General features: G+C 44.1%; 1 protein-coding gene across 1 annotated transcript in view; it reads left to right on the forward strand.

Moving 5' to 3' along the window:
• Positions 1-17942, forward strand: part of STK4 (serine/threonine kinase 4) — an 87209-nt gene extending 69267 nt beyond the window's left edge. Inside the window, exon 11 of the mRNA XM_001503165.5 lies at positions 13871-17942. Coding sequence (XP_001503215.1) covers positions 13871-14029 — 159 coding nt within the window. The 3' untranslated portion in view covers positions 14030-17942. The remainder of the gene's footprint in view (positions 1-13870) is intronic.
• Positions 17943-25264: the final 7322 nt, after the last annotated feature.

Below are 25264 nucleotides of genomic sequence, written 5' to 3' on the forward strand. Positions count from 1 at the left end.
GACAGAACCAGATTTGGTTTTGGTCTCTGCTGCTTGTTGACTGCGTAACGTCAGACAAAGTACGTAATTCTGCAGACCTCAAATTCTCCATCTGTAGAATCAGGTTAATAATTATAGCTGTAAGATTGACTGAAGATCAAATGAAATAATACATAAAAAGTGCTAATGTAGTGACCAGCTAATGTGGTTAATAGATGTTTAGAAATGCTGGCTTCTTTTCTTGTTACTGTTATTATTACTATAATAATTGTACAGCAAGGTCCTTAAATCCTGCCCTCTCACCAAGGCAATGCCAGGAGGGCTTCTGCTCGTCCTTCTGTCCTAGTCTTCTTCATGTTTTCTTGATTTACTGGGAATGACGATGTTAGCTTTATAAGAAAGGGAGGTAGGCATACAAACAGTGTTTCTGGCCGCTGGAGCTTTCCCTTCTTTCATAGGAAGAAGTTTCGGTAGTTATCTCAGTAGTCTGCCTTGTTAGCGGAACTGGAAATTGGAAGTTAATTTTTCCCCCATTTATAGGAGAAGCACCTTCGCTCAATAAGATCATGGTTGTACCTATTTTCAAAGATGGTTTCGTCCTCTGTGGCTCTGTCATTGAAGTGCTCATTTTTAACAGTCCAGCTCATCCTTCTGTGTCCTTGTGGTCCAGATTCCTTAGTCCATGGTCTTTTCGGTTTTATTCCAGATACATCTAGTTTGTTTCTCTAGAAATCTTGATTTCATCTAAGTTTTAAAATTTTTTGGCATGAAGTTTTGGGTTTTAGATTGTGGTATTTACAGATTGTGGTATCTGTAGTTCTAGCTTGCTTTTAATTCCTAATATTTGTTTCTTTTCTTTTTTTCTTGATCAAACTTATCTGAAATTTTCTATTTTTTCCTTTAGTTATTTGAAAGAACCACCTTTTGGTTTTATTGATCCTTGCCATCGAGCATTAGCTTTTGAATTCATGATCTTGTGTTCTTACCTTTATCTACTTTCTATGGGTTTATTCTGAGGGGTTTTTTCCTTCTTCAGTTGGACAATTAAGCTTATTAATTTTTAATCATCTCTTTTCTAATATACGATATAAGGCTATAAAATTCCTTTTAAGTATTACTTTTAACTTCCTTCCACAATTTTTGATATGTAATATTTTGTAAAGTCAGGTTTATTGAAGTTTAATTTACATACCATAAAATTTACTTCTTTTAAGTGTTCAGTTTGATGAGCTTTGACAAATGTATATAGTTGTGTAAACACCACCATAGTCAAGATATAGACCATTTCCATCACCCCAAAATTTCCCTCGTGCCGTGTTTTTGGTCCCGATAGTTTTGTCTTCTCTGTGTTGCCCTGTGAATGGAATCACGCAGTGTGCGGTCTTTGTGTTCGGCCTCCTTCATTCGGCATGCTGCTTTGACATTCATTGCCAGTTGTTGCATGTATCAGGAGTTGTTCCTTGTGATTGCTGAGTAGTTTCATTTGTGTGGCTGTACCACAATTGGTTTATCTATTCACCATTCATATAGTTTTCAGTGGGAGCAAATGTGATTACTTTAATTCTGCACTTGGGCTGTAAATAAACAAACGAGACTCTTCTGGATTTGAAATTATCTGGGCATTTTTCAAATGGTTGTTTGAGGTTTGGCATTTTGGAAGTTTTTCTGTTAGTGGGCAAGCACGTGCTGCTGTGTGCTCACTTGGGCCCTTCCTCCCTGTAGCAGTCTGTGTCCACCAGGAGATGGAAACCATACAGTGGGTTAAACAGGGGAAGTTTGAGACAAGGAATTATTACCTGTGATAAAGAGGTAACTATAAGATGTAGGGAAACTGTATGGTTCCCAAGGCCCAGGGAGTGTACCCCATGAAGGATAGACTACCAGGGGTTCAGACCTCAGTGGAGAAGGTAGGGGTCAGCCCATGGCATAGTAGAGGAGTTTGCTGCGTTGGCTAGACCAGAGCTGGGCTGAAGGCTCTGGGCAAACCATAGATTACCCTCTGGAGGCCATCAGCAGTCAGCGACATGGGTGTGCAGTGGGGGTCTGGGTGCTGGGGGTGTCGGGAGGCCCTCGAGGCTGTGAGCCACGTCAGGGCTCTGGTCTCCACTTTGACAGGGCTGCTGAAAGATTAGGGCCAGGCCGAGGCTGCAAGGTGGCAGAGAAACCAGGTTCTGGACGTCGCAGGGCCACACTCCACCGACTCTCCTCACGTCCACACCACCGGTGCCCATGCCAGACGCTCAAGGGAGCCTCGTCCTCCCTGCACTGTCCCTCCAGCCTCAACTGAGAAAGCTCTGCATCGCACATGTAAAGGAGAGGTGCTTACGGTGTGTGTTTGGTCACGGAGGAGGGTGCATTCAGAGCTGAGAGGCGATAATTGATAACTGATACTCTCTCCCTGTTCTTTTGAAAGGAAATACTATCAAGTCAGAAGCAGTACTAATCATATACTTGTGCTATTAAATCAGACGCTTCATGAGGGAAAAAGGGTTTATGAAGATCAGAACTTGCAAAGAATCTGTTTATAGACACATAGAAACATCATATTGATTATGAAATATACCTTCCCATTATATTACCATACGCATCATGGTACTATCACTATTCTCTCCTCTGCCTGTCCTACACAGTCCAAGTTTTATGTCAGACCCCAGGATGGAGGCAGTTTCTTGCTTTATGATGCTTGCTCCTTAGGGAAAACATTTAGGATACAAATTTTAAAGCACAGTTTCATACCAGAGAAGCTAAGTGTTTTTAACTCTGAGCTTAAGTGAGCTTACTGCTCGGAATATGGTGATCATCTTTTCTGGGGGGGGCGGGGGGGAAAGAGGACACTTGGTGCTTTTCAAAAAACTAGGACACATGGTCTTCACAAAGAATTTTTTCTGGTTTGTGAATTTACACACATTTAAAAGTATTACCATGGCATAAATTGTCACATTTAATTATCCATATGGATTAAAACATTTGTTGAAAAGAATAAAGGACTCTCCCAAAGTATCTAGGATGCATACATATTAATGCTTTTACAGAATAAGGAATAAAGCCATTTTTTTAGACTGTCAAATCAGAAAAATAAAAGAAAAAATGACAAAAATCCCTATTTAGCAGTTATGTGGTTTTGACAGAATTGCAAGTCTTACACACACACACCCCTCTGTCTAGACCTAATTTATGTTCTTGACACTGCAGGGGGTTCACATCCCAAGACTTGATGGCCATTGCAGAAAGATTCTGACATGCCTTGCCAATAGAACTTGTCTGCTCGTGTCGCAGAATTCTTTTTTTCTCAAAGGATATTGAGAGAATATTTCTCTTGGGGTATTTCGGTTATAAATCTCTGACCCTTCATTACATGAGCGTGCCCAGCAGTAGGGCTTACAGAGATTTTTATATACTTTCCAGAAATGGAGTGTTGTTCACTTACAAGTTTTCCCACTTTAAGACAGCCCAAATTGCAGAAATTTAGGTCTGCAAAGTAGCTTACTCAGAGAGCCTTTATTTGCATTCTTAACTAGTTTTCCATAAACATTTTCTTCTTTTAGTATATTTAAATTGGATCCTATTTAGTCTGAAGATACTTTTTAAGACTACCTCTATTAAATAAAGTGAGATCGATTTGTATTTTAACTTACAGATTTTGCTTGGGATTCTTTGGGCTTCTTTTATTTGGCAAGATGAGAGGGAAAAAGCCTCTTTGTAATCTTGGAAATTTCCAGCCTGAGGAAGTGTACAGAGGCACAGCTGGCAGGGATTCTTAGGCGATTAGCTTGCTCTTTTCCTGAATTATTAAGCTGCATTAAAATAGCAGTGTGGTGCAGTTGGTGTTTCAGGTTTTCATATCTTCTGAAAGATTAATATCCCCGCAAGAATGATGATACTTTTGATGTCTCCCTTTAGTGCTTTCAAATAGCAAGAGCATCATATTCTGCTCTATTCTTATACTCTTATCTTCTTTAGACATTTACAATTATTCTAAGAGGTTTAATCATTCTAGGAGGTTATGTGTTTGCTAACTTCCTGAAAGTTTCCTCTCACAGTTTGGCTTCCTTAAGTGTGAAATTTATAAACCAATTTAGAGCAACTCTTAAAATAGAATTTTTCTCAAAGAGCAATCATAAGCAACCAAGACTAGAGTGAATTTTTATGTCCATTTTCCTTGTAACTTTATTGCAGTCATGACACTGGAGGAGCTGTTCATTTTGATTTTGCCGTGCATGGATCAATTTGGAGTAATTGACATAGCCTTATTTAACATATTATACTCTTGGGCTTATTTATTGATTACATATTTTCAAAGCTTCTGAAAAGCCCAGTGTCTTACTAGTAATTGAGGGAAGCCAATAAAAAGTCAGTATCATTTTCAAGTAAAGGCTTAAAGATTAAGGATATAGTTCTCTATTAAATATTTATTGAGAGCTCTTTTCTGCTAGCCTGACTCTCTGAAAATATATTAGATGTAGTCCCTACTCTTGGATAGCTTCCACTTTAGTAAAAGGAAAAGGTAGTTGGCGAGAAAGACGAGCTGGAGCTTGAGCTGGGCTGGAAGGTGGAATGGGCATTCCCTAAGCAGAAGACAGAATTATATTCAGCGGAAGTGTGAAAGTGTGAAAAAGTATGGCACCTGAAGGAATTTTGAGTAGCTATTAGTAATACTGACAAATGAACTCCTAAGACCTTTCATTTATTTAATCTAGTTTTATTAGTTCCCTGTATCTCGTGTATGATAGCTACTTGAAATAACAAGATTTGCATTTTATTTTTAAAATTCTGCAAGTCAGACTTTTCCCCGAATTAGAGCGAGCGCCCTTTCTTTGCACTATGAATGCATTAAAGGTAAGGTCTTTCTCTCAGAGACTCTGGCCTCGGGACTCTTCCTTCTCTCACCTCCAGCTCGTGTGGCCATGATGGAGTTGGCTCGGGCTTTGCAATCAGACATGCCAGCACTCATTTCCTAACTCAACCACTTATAATTACTGGCCCTGCGGCCATGGGTGAGTTCCTGTATCTCTCTGAGCCTCAGTTTCCACCTCTGTAGAATGGGGTAGTACTACTTATTTCCTGGACCATTCTGAGGATTACATGACATAATGCATGTTAAGTGCCGAGCACAATGCCCAGCACATAGCACTCAATTAAAAGTAGCTCTAATTACTGTTAGCAATCAGTAGGCACTTACTCGGTAATACCTCAGACTGTAGCTTGTTTTCATGACTAACTGCATCATTTATCTCCACTTCCAGTGTGAAGGGACCCTGCCATATACTCTTTTGTCCCATACACACCCTTACTCACCCACACCCCTCTATCATCCCTACTCCTGCTTGGTCCACGCTTAGCACAAGTGTCTGACACAGAGCAGCTACTCACCACACCTTTATAGTTAAAGATATAATGCTAGATGGTCATAATACAGTGCCTCTTGAGATCATTCTTCTTTTGTATTTTGGGTATGAAAGTTCCTTCTAGGTTCTTGCTGTGGAAAGCCAGAGTCATGTTAGGAAAAAATTTGGGTTTGGTCAAAACTTTATCTTTGGCTAAAGGCTATTATAAAACCCACAGAACAAAAACAACAACAAAAAGCAGATGCATTGTGATTTTCAGAATAAGTTGTGAAAGTTCAGGCCAGAACAGAGTTGGAGCAAATTCTAAGCATGCAAAAGTACAACTTCAAAAATTAATTTCTCATGTAAATTTAAGGATGATTTTTAATAAATCACAAAAAATAACAATATGCAAGTAATATACTTTATATTATAGTAAAACCCCATTATTTAGAGAAAAACTTTCGCTTTTTGTCTTTTTGTTTATGCCGTTTATCAGATCATATCCTTCATACACGCTCACACACATGGCCTGCACTGAGCCCTCTCCTGGGAGAGGATGGATGCAATCTTCAGGCTGTTTGAGGCCAATCTTCTGACCCCTGTCAGAATTCTTGTCCTTACATCACCAAATTTCTTTGTTTTTGCCAGGCTTCAGATCTGCATTTCATCCCAGTCTTCTTGGTGAATATTTTATATACATGCAGTCATGTTTTCTTCAGTTAGAATTCTGATAACAATTCCATGTGTTGCTTTGAAGTACTCATAAACTCAAAATGGGATTGAAGTAATGGTAGATAATAGTTTTGCAACTTTTCTTCCTTATTGGAGAAGCATTTGGAAGATTTTATAAGGGACTAGTGGAAGCGTAATTTGGCATGACCACAGTTTGAATCAGAGGAAATCTCTCATTAAAATTCTCAGAGGGTTCATTTAAAGAGCAAGATCTTTTGGAATTGAACAGTCCAGCGCTTCCTTAACCCACACAGGTTGTGATTCAGTGGTCAGTTTCCTTGTTTTCTGCTTGACTGTGTTACTCATCTGCTGAGAGATTGCTGCATCGCCTGAATTTTATCTTCCTGGAGTCACCTCTCCCCAGTCTAGAAGCCACTCCTAGATAGAGACAAATCCACATCAGGAAGGGGTAGGCATCTGTGGTGGCCCTCAGACAGTGGCCCTCGATGCCTTTTGACTGACCTTTGTACATTTTTCTGCACTTTTGCTGACCTTCTAGCGGCTGGTGCCGAAGGTATGGAATGGCATGTCGGTGGCTTCATTTGACTTTTACCTTCTATCCACCTTCCTTGTCATCTTGCTAAATTCCAAAGGTGTGTTCTTTCCTCATTCTTGGCCACCATAAAACATCACCTGTGACAGGGCATCAGCCTAACTCACTTGTCCAGAAGGGATGATGTGTTTGAGAAATCCTGTCTGCGACGTTGGAGGCGGAATTGTGAGTGCTCAAGTACAGTCTGTACGGAATTGAAGCTTGTCTGTAAAACCTGTGGCTCTGGGGGTTTTTAAGAGACGTCTCATGGCACCATTTGCACAACAGACTTCTGAGGTGAGATTTTCTAGCAGTGGAACAGAACTTTGAAATAGGTCTAAACCTCGTACCTGGACCAGACCTGTGTGTTCACTATGGGCCTTGTTGCCAAGGCAGGATGAAGCTCTGCTGTTCTTCCTGACGCGTTTGGTTTAGCTTGCCTCTGCTGATCCGGGATAGGCTAATTGTCAGTGCAATCCCTATGAGTTATCTTGTGGTGAAACATCTCAGTTCTCCACGCAAGTTGTGCAACTGACATTGACGTAGTGTAATTTAGAATTTCAGAGTTGCTAGGGATATTTGAGGAAAAGTCAGTTCCCATCAGCCTTCTGTGTTTGTACTGATGCTGGGAATCTGAGCATTTTCCTGTGGTCTGGCCCGGAGGAAATAAACCACAGTCAGCTGGTTTGGGGCTTCTGACACAGAGTTCACTAGAGACACTTCTGTGTCTGTGGTGTGTGTCCTGCACCAGATCGTGAGCCCATCAGGCTCAGTTCTTATAACAAAGGCAGCTACTATTTATATCACTCATGTATTTCCTTCTTCTTCCAAAAAAAGAATTTAAGGTGGTAGCTCTCACTCATCCACTTTCTCGTGGGCACCAGACACTATGTTATATACATTACCAATACCTCTAAACCTCACAACTTCCCTTGTGGGATAAATAGTGTTGTCCTCTATTGAAAAATGAGGAAACGGAGGCACATATGAGATGACTTGCCCAAGGGCATCCAGCTACAAGGGCAGAGCTCCCACGGAACCAGGTCCACCTGACCTAAAGCCAGTGCCCTTGCCCCAAGCCTGCTGCTTCTCTGGCAGAGCTTGCTTGTCATGTTCCTGTTGCCCAACAGCGGTCCTGCCTCGTAGAGCTGCCGGGAAAGTTGGTTGATTCGATTTGAATCATGTTTAACAACCTTGAGTTCAGTCGCTGCCCCTCAGGCAGCAGTGCTGTGTGAGTAGGAGGCACGTGGTATTTTTACATGAGGAAAGGCGGCAAAGTAGGCAGCATCGTCCCCGTTTTATAAACGAGGAAACCAAATCCCAGAGGGGTCAAATGCCTTGCCTGAAGTCACCCATCATCACTAGCGGTGGCATTTTTGAATGTGAGGGCCATCTGTGACATATTTAATGTCAACCAAATTCCGAATTTTTCTAGCCTTCCCACATTTTTCACTAACACAGGCCTGTTTCCAGAAACCCTTCAGCTGGTGGTCACAGTCCTTCCAGTTCCATGCTGGGTCACTTTGGGCAAATTATCCTTTTATCCACATTGACCTCTTATCCTCATTGACCTCTTATCCTATTGACCTCTTATTGCCCACTCTTTTTTTTTTTAAGATTTTATTTTTTCCTTTTTCTCCCCAAAGCCCCCCAGTACATAGTTGTATATTCTTCGTTGTGGGTCCTTCTAGTTGTAGCATGTGGGACGCTGCCTCAGCATGGTTTGATGAGCAGTGCCATGTCCGCGCCCAGGATTCGAACCAATGAAACACTGGGCCGCCTGCAGCGGAGCGCGCCAACTTAACGACTCGGCCACGGGGCCAGCCCCCCCTTACTGCCCACTCTTATCCTCGTTGACCTCAGTTGTAAAAGGAGGACAATAATACCAACCTTACAGAAGGATTAAATGAAATCGTGCAGATAAAGTGCTTAGTTCAGTGCTGAACACATGGCATATGCTCAAGTACTTAACGTTTTTCTTGCATGTCTGTGTGTAGAATCCAGTCGTAAGACAGCATTGTATCCTGCAGAAACAGGGGGAGGCTGAATATTGGACTTAAAAAAATGCCTACTTTAGGATACAGCACATTTCCAGAGACCACATCTTTTAAGAGAAATCTCATCTGCATGAATGTTGTTGCCTTTCCTGGTGCAAACGTCTGTCGACAGACATCATAGACTGGGTCCAAGGCAATGGGAGTGACGTCTAGCTGTTTATTCGACAATAGTGAGTGCGTGCGACCACAAGCATCAGTGCCGTGTCTCAGCCTCAGAGCCCATGCTTCTCCACTTACCCAAGACTGGTGTGTTGCTTAGCATCCAAGTGGTCAGGGAATTCTAAATAACTGTGATTACGAGGCTTATTTCAGTTTCTCCTTCCTTCTGTGACCTCTCCCAGGAAGAGAGTCAGAAATCCCTGTGCTTGGTCTGTTCTCTTCAGCACAGCCCACCTTCAGCAATGAGCCTGTGACTCTGGGCTTGGCATTCATTTTGTCTTGTCTGGAAGGATCATGTCTTATTCTTTTGATTATCTCATTCTTTCCAAAGAGTACTTCTTGTAGTAGAAGTTCTTTTTTGTCTGAATAAAAAATTAAAACGGCCATGCCCTTTAGAGATGACTAAGCCAGGACTGGAGACCTGCTTCTTATCAGTCAGGATAAAACATAGAAATTTTAATCAAGTGAGCAGAAACCTTCGATTTCAAAAGAATGTTGAGAGGAATAAAAGCTCCTTGAGGGCAGAGCTCACTCCTTATTCCACACACAGTCCTTTCGGCACCGCACCCAGAGCCGTGTTGCACGTGGTGGTGCCCAGGGGAAGCTTCCGCCTTGATTTCAGTGGCTTCCATTATTGTTTGACCAGAAATGAGGGGCAGTGTATTCATGCCTTCAACCAGAATTACGCTTAGCATAGTGAACAAGGCAAAGTCACTGCCCTCATAGAACTTTCATCCTGGTAAGAAGAGACACAAGCAAAAGAAAATAAGAAAGAATGATTACAGAGTGCCATGATTGTTTTGAAGGAAATAAACTGGAGGCTGAGATAGAGAATAATGGAGAGGAGGCATTCTTTCTAGATAAGATGGTTAGAGAAGGCTTGCTCAAATTTTCTGAGTTGACGTCTGAGCTCAGGCCTAAAAGATTAGGAAGAACTGAGGCAGACGGATCCTTAACTGCCTAGCCCTTGCCAGAGAAAGTGTGGCCCGTTTGAGGATGTGAAATAAAGCTTGGCTAGGGGTCCTGAGCCAAGGGGAGAGTGGTAGGTAATGAAGCGGAGGGGGACAGTGGGGCCAGAGATGCAGGGCCTTTGTAGTTCCTGGTGAGTGGTTGGATTTACTCTAAGTGCAGAGGGAAACATAAGAGTGATATGATCTGTTTCACATCTGTGTTTTTAATTATTTTCGTTTCTGCGAGATGATGGTGGCCTGAATTGATGGTTAGTGGTAAAGATGGAAAAAAGTGGTTGGACTTGAGTTGTACATATATACAACAGTATTTCAAAGATGAGATGGAAGCGGGGCAGGGGAGTGGTGAAGGAAAGGGAAGAATCAGGGATGATTCTGAGCACTGGGGAGGATGGTGGTACCATTTCTGAGGTGGAGAATACTGGGAAGTAAGGAGAAGAGGTTTAGGGATGAGGGAGGGGTGGGACTCAAGAGTTTCGTTGTGAATGTGTTAAATTACAGATTTCCCTGAGATAATCAGGAACGGAGATAGCCAGTAGGATCTGCTCTGGATGTATGAGTCTGGAGTTCGAGGAGAATTCTGGTCTAGAGAGATAAATGTGGGAGTCATAGTATAGAGAGGATGCTTAACTTGTCAGGGATAGATGAGATATAAGGGGTAATATTTCCTCTAGCTGGTGAAAATAGCTCAAGCTACTTGCATAGCCAGTTTGAGAATTTGCTCCTTCAGGATGCTGGCTGTTAGAATACTGTAGAACCACAGTTATTTTAACTGATAGATATCCATTTGAAATTTACTATGCCACCAAGGACCAGGAAGGTGAAATGCTATACTTGGCGCCATAAAACCCTTCTCTGAGCTTGTTTTCAGAAAAATCCATATCTGGATGGTGTCACCGAGTCATTAGCAGTGACTGGCTGGCTGTGTTCTAATAGGTCAGGTGTAACTTAAGCCCCAAAGGCCTTTGGGGAAGTAAATTAGTCTGAAGGTGGCTGAGATAAAGCAAGGGTGCTTGTGGCGGGCCCCAAATCAGAATCAAGGGCAAAAAAGCTGCAGAGAAATTGGAAACCGAGAAGAAGCTTTGATCAGAGACAGGTAGCAATTATTTTGTGAGAATTTTGCTGCCAGGAAAACAAGAAGGAAGATGTAGCATCATGCTTATCAAACTTGAGGATTTATAAGAAACGCCTGACTAGGTTCTTTAGCATGCAAGGTCCTGTGCCTCACCTCCCGGGGAGTCTGATCAAGTAGCTCTGGGTTGGGCTCAGGAGTCTGTATTTTTAAGTGATTCTGATGCAGGTGATCGGTGGATCACACAGGGAGAAACACTGAGAAGCCTTTGAGATCATCTAGGCAGCCCTCACTACAGGTGGGGACCAGCCCTCGGGAGGAGACGGGGCTTGCCTAAAGTTGCAGAACGAGTTGGAAGGCCAGAGCGGTTCCGCTCACTCACAGTTCTTCATTCTGCAGTTGACTCTTCATCCTAATGGAGGGATGGAAAGCGGGTCTCCCCCGCCAATTCCCAGCCCTCCTTCCGTCACTGCAGTTTTTCTTTCTTTTTCGTATCACTTTCTAATGTAAGAGTAATTTACGGATTTATTGTGTTGTCATTTGTGTCACCTCACTAAAATGTCAGCTTCACAAGGGCAATGATTTTTTTTATTTGTCTCACTGAAGTATTTAGGTGCCTGGCCCATTCTAGGTACTCACTGAATATTTGGTAAATGGATGGATGGATGAAAAAATTTCATTAAACTGTAAATAAGTGAACAGGCACTGTGGGAAAGTGCTCACCCTTAGGTATTGTTAGCCCAGGATAGAGTAGATATTTTCTTTCTCACTTCTTTGATTCTGACTAGGATCAGAGGTTATAGGAACAGTTTGTTTATGGGAGATTAAGTAGAGATTTTTCCAATAATATTAATAACAACGATATTAATAACAGCAACAGTAACAGTTATTAATAACATAATAACTACCATTTATGGAGTGCTTACTACCTGCCAAATACATATGCTATGAAGTTCTACACTAAGAACATCACGTCCATTAACTCATCTAATCCTCATTGCTGCCCAACGTTGGAGAAACTTAGTATTTGTCTGTTTTCCAGAGGAGGAAATGGAGGCTCAAAGAGGTATATTTGTCCAAGGTTACACAGCCGGTAGGATCTGTGATCCTAAAGATTAAGTCCTTAACTACCAGTAACATTCACTGTTAGGTTTGGGGTATTCTCGGTTTGGAGAACGAATTGAAAAAGCTAAAGACTAGGCAAGCATCACTTTTAGGGGTGTCTCTGGGCCAAGAACACCAACCTCCTAGATGGTATAAAACCACAGGCTGCGTTTTTTTCAGCCCAGCTTTCCAGCTTTCCCCCCCACTCTCCAGTCTTTCCACTCTCACATTACAAAGAACCTTTCGTGTGGCTTTTCTCACTTCTCAGACCACCTCCCTGCAGTGGGCCAGGGGAAATTCCTGTGGTGACAGGTCAGTAAACCATTTCTAGGGAGGCCACTGGAGCACTTCACACTCATTCACACCGCACCGTCTGAAGGCAGTGTGGACAGCAAGAGGCTCCCGCACCCATCTTCCTATCCCACTTCCCTGTTGGGGCCTCAGGAAGGGGCTGTGGGAGATGATGATTCTATAAATCTCTCATAAGACTTGAGCGAGCCTTTGAGTTCTTGAAACACTGTACCTATTAAACTGGCTGTGAGCTCACAAAATTTATCACCACCTGCTGTGGATAACGTCGGCATTCCTTCTCACCCCTGCCAGCCAGAGCTGGCCTTGCTTGGATTCAGTGAATGCTCTATACATACGGCAGCGAAGCCACTTGCCCAACAGTGGCAACACAGGTTGAACCCGAGTGTGCTCCTGGGCTCTAGTGTAGAGAGAGGGCTGTAACACACACTGCCATCTTTAAGCACACAGTGCACCAGGCGCTGTGCTAACAGCTTCACAACCATGATCTCATTTAATTCTTAGAATAAACAGGAGGCGTTGCTGCTCCTGTTCTGTGGATGAGGAAGACCTGGAGAGATTGGTAACTTGCCCGAGACTCAACGTTTGCAAGAGGCAAAGCCATGTTTTAAACACAGGTTGAGCTGGTTCTACAGCCTATGCTTTGCTGGTCTGCTCTTCTGCAATGCTGGTTAAGAGCATGGACTCTGGCGCCGCACTGCCAGGGTCTGAATCTTGACTCTGCCGCTGACTAGCCATGAGATACGGGGCAAGTTACTTAGCCACCGTCTTCCTCGGCTTGTTCATCCATAACGTGGGATAATAATGTACTCAAATCATAGCGTTGTTGTGAGGATTAAATGAATCAATATATGTAAAGCACTTAGAGTCTGGCACATGGAAAGCATTATACAAGTGCTAGGAATTATTATTAATTCATATATCAAGTCCTGTCTTTTTCTCCGGATGATGGAAACTTAATCTCAGAAGTTTCAGGGTTTCTCCATTACCCGACCTGGCTACCCAAGGGTTTTGTCTATATTCCCAAGACACTTACGTAGATAGTCCATATAAAGTGCTTAGACTGGTGCCTGGGATATGATTAGCCCGTGGTAAATGTTAGTGATGATTAGTGGGACGGTGCCAAGACGTTGGGGGTGTGGGAAGGCAGGGGTGGGGGAGAGCACCTGATCCCCAGTGAGCATCCATCCTCCCTGGTGTGGTATCCGGAAAGAGGTGTGGTCACCATCCAGATGCTCATCTCATGGGAAGGACAAGACCTAGGAGGCAACCATTATCTTGCGGACACCAAGTTACTCTTCTGTAAGTGCCCTAACAATGAGTGCATACGTAATTAATTTACAAGATAGGGGAGATGAAAGTATTATTCATTAATTTCTCGGTTAAGGCACAGTAAATCAAAGAGATTAGCACTTAGAACTCTTCTGGGGATGAATTGTCTCAAAAAACCTTGGTGGTGTGCCATTCATTTGAATGAATTGTCACTTTCCAACCACTGCCACCCCAAACTTGATCTGACCACAGTGTCCTCCTACTTCCTTCCCTCTGGATGCCTGGCAAGCCTGGGCCGCTCTGCTGTTCTGCCGCTGATCTGAGCTTTGTCTTGACTATACTTTCTACTTCTTTTCTAGCTGAAGAGTTGGACAGTGGAGGACCTTCAGAAGAGGCTCTTGGCCCTCGACCCCATGATGGAACAGGAGATTGAAGAGATCCGGCAGAAGTACCAGTCGAAGCGGCAGCCCATCCTGGATGCCATCGAGGCTAAGAAGCGGCGGCAACAAAACTTCTGAGCACGGCCAGGCCGGGAGGGCCCCTCCTCCACTCGGGCCTGTGTGGTGAACTCTGGATTGCTCGCCACTGACGTTTGTTAGCCGCCACTTCTGCTCCATCATTTCTCCACAGCACCTTTGTGAACTCAGGAACGTGCGCCAGTGGGAAGGGCTGCCGTGACAGTCAGCGTGCATCTCGATGTGTGTATTTCAGTTGGTGAGCTGGATCATTTCTAAGGATTTATACTGGCGCTTTTAAACTCAGAGTTTTAAACCCCAGGAACAGAGACTCCTAGTTGAGTGATAGCTGGGAAAGTTTTACATAATGTCTTTTGTTTTTCTTCCCCCATTAGCTTACAATTATTCTTTCTGGAAGACTTTTAAAAAATATATAAATATGCATATATATATAAATTATAACTGGATTCCCCACTCAGTGTGGTGGCATCTCTGTACAGGTACCGTTTTAAACAGTTTGCCTCTTTTCTGTAAGATTATGGTACTGTGGAACATGAGGGCAGAGGACACCGGGAGGCTGTTGGGGTCACTTGAGCCCCACAAGCCCTCCTCCCCCTTTTGCAGGGCTGCATTTAAAAATCAGGTTTGGACCAGTTCTTTCCCCACAGTTTCAGCCTTGTGGGCCATCCCGGCTTCTGGAGCTGTGGGTGATGTCCAAGGGAAAGCCTTGGAGGTTTATGTTTACTGTTTGAGTCCTAGGAGAAGCTGGCGCCCTCTTTGCAACTTGGCCTTTGTGGTTTCAACGCCTTTCATCCATCTCCACTCTCCCCACTGCCTAGAGTCACAGCACAGATACTGCCCAGTGCCTTAAGAGGAGACACGGTCCAGTGAGGGCCAGGCCTGCCAGGCACGCCCAGCCAACATGGGGCTGTGTCAGTCCGCAGAAGGGAAGGGTTCGAAGTTCTCGTTGTTCATGTGAAGATCACATACGTGGCATTTTGTTCCACATTCCTTACAGACAGGGTTAGAGGGCATTGCTTTTGTGATCCACTTTCAAATATGTGACTGTTTTCTTTTTTATTTTACTGGTAAGGGGTCTGGAAAGGATACGTGAGTTTCAGACTAAGATTTGTTCTCCATGAGGCTCAATCCAGACACGTAGAATGCCAGAGCTGGAAGGGACCATAAACATCACCTGGCCTGCCTGAGGCTCAGGATGGGGAAGTGACATGGCCCAAATCCCAAAGCAGGTGAAACTAAGAGCTGGGACTAGACCTCGGGGCTTCTTCCTCCTGGGCCACTGACTCACGCAGCCCGTTCTCCAAGAGAAGACGCTTGTGTCAGTTTGGGTTAAGTTGTTCCAGAGAACCTGCTAATGGAAACTTGCTCTGTGTCTCTTCAGTGGATGACTAACTGTGAAGAGATTCCCAGGGGGAGCCAGATGGTTCAGTTTCATCCGTTCTGTGAGGCTCTGCGGCATCTGCCAGATAGCAAACAGGCCTCATGCAGGCAGATTAGGGCCTAAAGCAGATCAGAAGGCTTTGTAAAAGACCGCCCTGAGCCATCCCTCTGCAGTGTTGGCTCAAGGCCACATGTCGTTTAGTCACAGCAAAGAGTAGACAGTTAGGAAAAGCAAATGTCTTTTTATTTTCTAACATCTCCTCCCCTCAGATAGGGGAGCTATGACTCAGTTGCACCTAAGAATACTGTAATTTGACTCTGTAATTGCCTTTGCTTCCCAAACCTGGGAATCAATGGAAAGGCAGGGAATGTTCCTCTTCTGTGGCCAGGTTCTGTTCTTTGCAATTACAGCAAATTTTTAAAAATGCAAAGGCAGTTGTTGGTCCGCAGGGCTTGGCCAGTTATGTGGCAGATACAGAGGCTAGCAGACAATTTGAGGATCCCGCTGTAATAATAAATAGCAGCTAGCATTCGTTGACCATGTATTTATATGTCAGGCACTGAGCTAGGCAGGCTCTCTCTATATGGCAGCTCCAAACTTCACAATAACTGTGAGTTAAGTACTTTATCTTCATTTCATAGATGAAGAAACAGGTTCGGAGAGAAAAAGTTCTTTCCCAAGCCAGTACAGCTAGTAAGTGGTAGAATCAGGATTCATAGTGTCACCATATGGGACCAATGTTTATAGGGAAAAGGAAAATTACAAGTCTTCTTAAAATGAAGTGGCCAGCTTTTCTTGCACAGACTAAATAACTCTAACTGGCATTTTTCGGTTGGGAAACAGCTGAATTAGTAGTTAAGTCTGACAGCCAAGTGAGTTTTAGAAACCGCAGCGTGGAGCATGCACTCCCCCACACCATCTGCTGTGTTGATTAGCAGTCCTGCCTCAGTCTCTTTCTTTTTTAGAAAGGACTTTGCAGTTGGCCAGACAGGAGAGGAATGCCCATTTTCTCCCTCCCTAAGCTAGATCCGAGTAAAAGAAGGTTCAGTTCTTCCCCATAAACGTTCTTAGGTCGTGAATCTTGATCTGGAGTTTGTTTTGTTCCAAGCATGTGTGCACTCCCCATGCTGGTCCGACAAGGTACATTGCTCCCCAGTCCAGCTAGGCAGAGCCCTTTGGCCAGAAGTCCATTTCTTTGGGATCAGATAAATTTCCAGACAAGGTGTATTTGTTTTCTAGTGACAGGCAGAAGAGCAAGTCGTAGTCATTTTTTCCCTGAATACTAAATTCAAGACAGATCAACTTGCCTTTATTGAGCCCTGAGCTTCAGTCATTGCTTGAGCATTTGTGACTCAAGCTTCCAGTGAACTCTAAGCCCCTCACTTGTTATCTCCTTCTAAGAAACAATGATCCACACCCAACTGTATCATTAAAAAGTCTCAAATTCTCTAGGAATATCTTAATTGCTTCTTCATCAGTAATTTTGAAGCAAATATCTATTTTTCTTATCCTTTGTCTCTTTTCCCAACCACCAGTTGGATGGTTGGATAGATAGATAGACAGACAGACAGACAGGATCAATACTCTGAAGCAACTTAAAAAACTATAGCCTTGACTCCTTGAGACTGTAGACTTGGATCCAGGAAACATTTATTTAGCACCTGCCAGACGCCAGAAGTTTATTAGATCATTTAGAACTCAATAGCTCTTACCAGTATCAGGAATAAGAGCAGTGACATCGTTATAGATCCTACAGATATTAAACGGTTAATAACAATATTATGAACAACTTTATGCTCATAAATTCAACAACCTAAATAATATGGACGAATTCCTTGAAAGATACAAAGTCCCAAAGCTCACTCAAGAAGAAATAGATAATCTGAATAGCGCTATGTCTATTAAAACTTAATAGCTCTGGGGGGTGTAGGTATTATTGTCCTCATTTTACAGATAAGGAAACTGAGGCTCAGAGAGAGAAAGTCTGTTGCTCAAGGTAGCAAAGCTAAAATATGGCAGAGCTAGGATTCAAATCCAGGTCTTCTGATTCTCATTCCAGTGCCCTTTCAGTATACCATGTTGCCTCTAAAGATTGCAGCTCCTTATTTACTGGAAAGTTGTTCCTGCCCAGTCCACACCCTCCCACCCCATCTTCCTCGAGCCCTCTGTCTGTGTTTTCATCAGGATTATATTCATTGTATTTGGAATCCGTGTTCTTTTTTGTGTTGGGAAAAACAAATCTCTTCTACCAGCTTGCACTCAGACCAACTTGGAAAAAAAAAGTTTAAATGCTGTTGCAGATGTACAACTTAAAAATGTGAAGTTTGTAGCTTTAACTTTTGTAACTAAAATTAATAACACTGGCTTAAGTGCTGACTAGAAATGCTATTTTATAAAGTTTGGATGTAAATAATCAGTCGAGGTCAGCAGTTTGTATATGTATGAGACAGCTTCCTCCATTGCCTTTTTTTTAAAATTTGAAATGCTTTCTCTGTGCTTTTGTTAGAATTGTTGTTCTTCCTCTTTCCTACACCGTGTCACCTTTGTTTTAAATAAACTGTCCTTCGGACCACAGACTATCTATCCTCTTTTTAAAAATGAGATTCTCCATCTATAGCCTGGATGACGGTATTGTAAATCTTCACGGTACTGACTCTGTGGTGTGTTTATTCTAGAATCCAAAGCCGGGGGAGAGGTAGGTAGGGTCATCTCTGTGGAACACCGACTGTGTGCCAGGGACCGAGCTGGCTGTCAGGAATATAGAGATGGACCAGGCGCGGTTCTTGCAGAGCAGCTGGGGCCTCAGTCAAGCACTCGACACTGGAAATGCTACGGTAAAAGGAGATACACAGCCCGTGGACACAGGAGGGAGAGACAATCAGTTCTGCTGGAGGGTCCAAGGAAGCTTTTCTGGAGGAGGTAATACATCCTGAACTTAGAAAATGAGGAAGAGATGACCAGGTCGAGAAAGGGTGAGCAGTGAGGGAGAGAAGGCATCCTGGGCAGAGTGACCAGCCTGTACGAAGGGTGTGGTGAGAGTCTGGCTGTGGGACCTCCTTGGAATCCTTCATCTCTCTCTGTTGTTGCACGAAGCCGGTCCAGGCATGGCCCAGCCTTCAGGGGGAGCAGCAGCAGCAGGGTCCTGCCCTTGTGTGGCCCATCCTTATCCAGAAATAATTCCCTAGCTTGACCCTGGGTTCTCTTAGTCTTAAAAGTTTTCTCCACACCAAGGAAAGAACAGAGTTACACTGAAAAGTAAGTATAGGTCTCCTGAGTCAAATTGCTATAAAGTCTTTCCACAATCTCTTTGCGTAACTGCCATGCCATTCTTCCAGCTTTTCTGGGAGTGGGGGTGATGTGTGTTTCTCGTTGCTTAATTTACTCACCTCACTCCCTGAACTATTCAGCCTACCTTCCTTCCTGTTGCCACGGCTGACGGTAGGTGTTCCCTATTGGTCAGACTGAGAACCTGTGGCCAGAGGAGGGAAGGGAGGAAGTACATTCATCTTTACTAAGCACTTATATGCTGGACATGATGCAGAGCCTTTCAGATTATTTCATTTTTTCTCACAGACTGAAGTATATAGTCCTACACCCTTTCTGTAGGTAGGTGATTCTCAGAGTGTACAGTACTGCTCCCTAGGAAGTGTCAGGAAATGTGTGAAAGTTGTGATAGCAATTGCAGGGCCCTGTCAGGACTTTGTGGGCAGAGGTAGGGATGCTAGGTATCCTGCAGTGCATTCTGGGACAGTCCTACACGACACAAAGTTGTCCTGCATCCAGCACCACATTCACATGTCCACTGGACATTTATGTTGGTGAGAAACTTGTAAACACCTGATGCTAAACCAAATCTCATTTACATCTCTACACAAAGTACTTCGTACAAGGTATTTTCCTCTTTAATCTTCCAGGAATGAACTCTGTAGAAACGGAGAGACACTTTTAGTTTGTTTTGTTTGGCGCTTTACCAAGAGTTGGTCTCCATTTCAGAAAATCACATCCTCAGTGGCAGCAATGCCTGCAATATTTGAGTCACTAGTGGAAGTAACACCAAGATCGGTTAGATTTGTAGCTGTCATAGACGTAGTGATTCTGCCTAACACGTAAACAAATAAGTGATCGTTGCAGAGAATGATGAAGCACCATAAAGAAAATAAAAGAGGAATGAGATTGACAGCAGCGTGTGTGTGTATGTGTGTATAGGGAGAGGCAGCTTTATCTAGGCAGCCTCTGAGGAGATGACTTTTGAAGTGAGGCCTGAATGACAGGAAGGAGCCAGCCAGGTGGAAGACGTGGATGATACGCCTTCCAAGCTGAGGGAACAGCAAGAACAAAGGCCCTGAGGCAAGAACAAATGTTGGACTCAGAAGGATGGCCACCATGCCTGGAACAGAGTGTACAAAGGAGAGAGAAGGTGGCAGTGAGGTCAGAGAGGTGGAGGAAGACGAGCATGCAGGGCCTTGCAGTCCCCAGGAAGGGGTTGGGGTGTTACTCTTGATCAGCCAGCCAGCCATCAGAGGGAACCCTGTGCAAATGTAAGGAATGGTTACTCTTAGCCCATTCATTGGTCTCAGCCAGCATCCTGCTTTGATGAATGATGCAACTGAGGCCCAAGATTTGGCCATGTTGAGTATGGACGCAAACCCAGACTTCTTGACCTACTGTTCATTCTGAGACCCCATCTGTGGCCTCAAGTACAGAGTGAGCTTGCTTTGTTGTTGTGGGGTTTTTTTTGAGGAAGATTAGCCCTGAGCTAACATGTGCCGCCAATCCTCCTCTTTTTTGCTGAGGAAGACTGGCCCTGAGCTAATATCTGTGCCCATCCTCCTCTACTTTATATGTGGGACACCTCCCACAGCATGGCTTGACAAGCGGTGTGTAGGTCTGCACCCAGGATCCGAGCCGGTGAACCCCAGGCAGCCGAAGGGGAATGTGCGAACTTAACTGCTGTGCCCCCGGGCCGGCCCCAGAATGAGTGTGCTTTGTGATCTGTACACATTCAAACTACTTCCTTCCTGACACCCTCTGCTAAGAGTTGCTTTTCCATTCCCAAGGAAAACAAGAGCTCTGGTGAGGCGCTGACTTCTCTTTCCTTCCTATGCATTTTTTTGGTTAATATTTAACACTTATTATGCCAGGCATTTTCACATATTCTCTCACTTGAACTTGACATTAAGACTCTGAGGTGTAGCTGTTATTAGATCAAGACAAGTGAAGTAACAGGCTCAGAGAGACAAAGAAACCCAAGATCACACAGCTCCTAAGTAGCAGAGACAAGCCAAAGTCTGGCTGACCTCAGGGCCCATATTCTTTCCTCTGTACCACGTGGTATCACGCATGTTCTCCCATCATATTCAAATAATTTTAATAACTCCCTGCCTGAGAAAGAAGCCAACACAGGAATGCAGAGCAGAGAGCAGCAGGGAGAGAAGACCTGTTGACCTCAGTTTGAACCTTTGGACCCACGTGTATGTAAGTTACTTTGTGGTTTTCTGTCACTTGTGACTGAAAGATTCCTTACCAATCTAAGAAGGTAGGAGAAGATGGGGGAGGGCTTTGGATACCAGCCCAGTTGGAGGTTGGCCCTGAGATGTGCTTCTTGGAGATGAACAGGTCCAATCCAAGGTCATGCAGCTGGTAAGCGGCAGGGCCACTATCTGAACCCAGGTCTGACTCCAAGAACAGGTGTGTGCAGACTCTCCTCTGGAACGCATGACTTCCCGGGATTCTGAACCCAGTCCTTTTGAGCAAGGTTAAGCACCATCTACATCTACCCTTGTCCTTCTTTTCTAGCAGACAGGATTCTGAAAGACCATCCCTTTCATCTCAAAGGCTCCTGTCTTATGAACTTAGCTTCTCAACTTACTAAACTTCCTGGAGAATTCTTTCCACACTCAGGATCAGGGCCTGGCTGGCCTGAAATATGAGGTCTGGTGGTCATCAAGGACCGTCCCAGCCGGCACCTAGAGGCTGTGTCCAGAGCCTGAGGAGAGAAGAAGTGCATAAGAGGCCCACACTTCAAAGCTACTTCCCTCAACGGTGCCTGAGGAATTAAGTTTGCCAAACAAAGTAATAAAAAAATAGTGGGATGTGGTGCCAAGTGTAGTCCAGTATTAGGAAGACTGAGTTTGAATCCCTGATTCACTGCTTTGACTGTCTGACCATGGGCCACAGTTTCCCCATCTGTCCAGTAATGATAATACTATTTTATTAATTTTTATTATATATTTAATATATAATATTTAATTTATTTACTGTTGCTATCTTTCAGGGTTCTTCTGAGCAGTATATGAGATAATGGATGTGAAATTCACTTTGTAAACTCTAGAGTGCCACTGACATGTGAAGGGTGGTTATTATTATTCATTGATAGGTCATCTTCACTCTTAGGAGCCTCAAAAAGTACCTCATGGGTCAACCAGATTCCCTTCTACCCACATTTTCCAGTATGAACACTCTGCTTGGCCCTTATCTGAGCTGAAAAGCTCTTCTCTGCACAAATGGACTCGGGTATGACCTTGAACCTCTCCAGGTCTGTTTTCTGATCTGTAATATGGGGCTGGGCATGGGCAGATCTTAAGTCTGATCGTCCCTAAGGAACACTATGTCTCACCAGTGAAGTCCTCACCCTACGGTCACTGCCAACAGGGAGATACTATCACAGACATCACATCCCAGAGCCCCAGACCCCCTGAGGTGTGCTGTGTACTCTGCAGACCCAGGGCCCCACTACCCATGAATATCTCAGGACGTCAACTCTACATTTTACAGAAGATGAAACTGAGGCCCAAGAGAGCAAGACTGCAAGGGATAACTATGGGATCTGTCCACTCCCTTCCTCCTCTGGAAATTGCTCACTCCCGCACCAGACAGTTTCAAATGGTGGCTGCCGTGTTCTGACAGACCCAGCCCTTTGCCACAGTTGAGTGATCCAGTCACCTCATGTGGAACTGGGCCAGTCAGACAGAGCTCTGCTGACACATTTTTCAAACCGGAACTGGAAAGGAGTTCTCTGGTGGAGGCGCTACGAGATGTGGAATTGGGAGATTTTGGTAACCTTGTTGTCTGGCATGTGATGCAGAAATCTTTCTTTCTCTCTCTCTGTCTCTCATTCCAGGTTTCTGTTGTTGAGGTCAATCCACCTAGCTACCATCCCCCCGCAGTGGTATTGTCATAGATACTTGCTGGTTTTGCGCCCCCGGGACCCCTTTCCCTCATTTTCATGAAAGCACCCGCCTTTTTCTTCAGGGACCTCCACCTCTGCCGTCTGTGTCCTGGTGAGATTGTATGTGGTAGTTCCTCCACCCTTCCCCCCAGCCGTGTGACGGGCATGTGACCCAAACTGGTCTAACTGGACTCAATCTTCAGGGAATTTTTAGCTTGAGCAGAGTGACACACAAAATGGAGGCAGTCATCACCAAGGCATTCTATTGCAGTGCCCTAAGAGGTGATTCATGGGTTCCTACTACCTCCATCCCTGTGTTGCCCTCATCCCTATCTTTCTCAAAGACTGGCTGTTTAATTTTACTTCGATCCGATCCTGTACCTACCTGATGCAGTCATTCTTTGCTTAAGTTTCCCAGAGTTGGATTCTGTTGTTTGAACCAAAGGCTCCTAACTGGTACAGAAATTGGAATCATAGTCAATATGTCCTCCAGGAAATGTGGGGTATTAAGAATGATGGGGCTTCACGGGGCAAAACAGTGAGGCTGCTGCTCATGCTCTCACCCTGGAGACCAGCAAACCATGGGACTCAGTGGTAAAGGGCTATTTCCGGTATCACAGGATATCATTTGACCACTGAGGTCATGGCTCTCAGAGAAAGGGTAGCTTCCACCACAGTTCAATTTAGGCAGTGAGGAATGCCCAGGCTGCAGGTTAGAATATTTTATTTCTAACTGCACAGGATAATGTAAAGGGAAAGTCAACAAAGCAAGCCCCTAAATAATTTTTTTGACATAGAATGAAATGTAGAGCGTTTCTATGACCACGGTGGAAGAATCTCTCCTGACTTGCAGAAGGGCTGAGAGCTCCAAAAACCGGTGTTGGCAATTGACCGCGCATGTTGCTGAATTCACAGGCCTGCTGCACTTTACGAAGTTAGACATTGGTAGAAAGAGTGGCATTATGACAAGGGGAATGGCCATATCTGAAGACGTGGGAGAAACACAAGGCAGTCTAAAACACTGGGTGGAAGCAGCGCCCACCCTCCTTTACTGGAGAAAGCTCCTGAACTTCTGCTCGCTCCACCCCTCAAGGCTGCTTAGCTGGAAGGTGGGGATCAGTTTTGGCTTCAAGGGAGAAAAATAGACTCTGAGTAGGAAAGAATCTTGGACCCATACAGACTTGCAGAAACTTGTTAATTGATACCATCAGAAATTTGGGGAATATTCAGGGAAATGGATTTTTGTGGTGCTTTCCCTTCAGGAAGAGGAAATGTAATTTTGGACCAGGCTGATCTTCTTGATATGGACACATGGATCAGGCATTCTGCATTCTCTGTGCTAGCTCCTGGAGCTGGCTGGGTTCTAACCATTGATGGGTTGGCTAATGCAAAGTTGGACCAAATGCTAGCCCACATGAAATGGAATTTAAATGCCCCAAATCCCTTGGCATCATGTAGAGGAAGGGATTTAAAGATTTCTGAAGAGAAGGAAGCTGGATTGGATCTATTTTGTGCCTCCTTCTCACAAATACCTCCAACTGTGGCCCTCAGTGAACCCAGAACGCTTTACCTTCACTTTGAGGTGAGTCTAGATCAGGAGCGCTGGGTGGAAGGGCTGTGATTTGACGTGGGTTCCCTGATCTCAGAGGGGAAGATGAGGTAGGGGTGTAGGAGGCCAGGTGTTGGCACTTAGCCCTCAGACATAAGTGGGAGTAGTCATCACAATATGCAGCAGGCCCTGAATGAGGCAAGATCTCATGCTGGATGGCCCTAAAAAGTTACATCAAAGGTGACCACCGAAGTATTACTTGATTTGTATAACCACAAAGCATGAGAAATGAAAAGCCCTGGCAAAAAAGTCCTGACTTGAGCCACCGTGATGGTTACAGATCATCACTGGATACCTAGGCTTGAGTTCATTGATTGATGTAAGGCCCTTTGAATGAAGGATATGCTGCTTGTGCTTGACGAAGGACTCGCTATCCTACTACATGATCATTTAATCTTAATGTAATGTAATGTGATCATTTCTCTTGCTGTCTCCGAAAGGACCAGTGGCCATTTACCAGGGTAACTGGGTGTTGAAGAAAGGGAAATACCCAAACTGTTCAGGAAACCTTGGATGAAGATTTTGAGCCACTACCAATTTTTTGGGTCCAAGAGTACTGTAGGTCCACCAATCATGTGAAACATAGTGTTTTAACCTTCCTCCATGTCACCGGAAGTCTAGTGGGATCCCAAACTTATCCTGTATCTCTGGATGTATCTCTGGAATGGTAGCTGGAGAAGATCCCCACATTGGCTCCCTGACCCCTGGAGCCATTATAATATAAAAGGCCAATAGAATCCAATTGAGCAGCTATTTCAAAACTGAAAACACAGCGGCCCCCACATCTTTGTGGAGGCTGCAGAAATTAGCACCTCCACCAAAAACTCTGCAGGGTGATGCCTCCTATCAAAACACCATTAGTTTCCTCTGTTTGGCTGGCACAAAATTAGATGGGTCTTGGAAAATAACAGCAGATTATTCTAATCAAGTGGCAATTCCAATTTTAACTGCTGTGTTAGATATGCGCTTCTTATTACAGTCCCTGGAGCTAAGTGCATTTACTGGCTTCATTCCAAGAAACAGAAACCATTGGGAGCATTTTGCTATTAGCCGGAGGGCTAACAGTTTTCCTTTACTATTCAACTCAGGACACCTCAGTTCTCCAGCTTTGTACAAGGA

This window comes from Equus caballus, chromosome 22 (genome assembly GCF_041296265.1).
Source record: "Equus caballus isolate H_3958 breed thoroughbred chromosome 22, TB-T2T, whole genome shotgun sequence".
Lineage (NCBI taxonomy): Eukaryota > Metazoa > Chordata > Mammalia > Perissodactyla > Equidae > Equus > Equus caballus.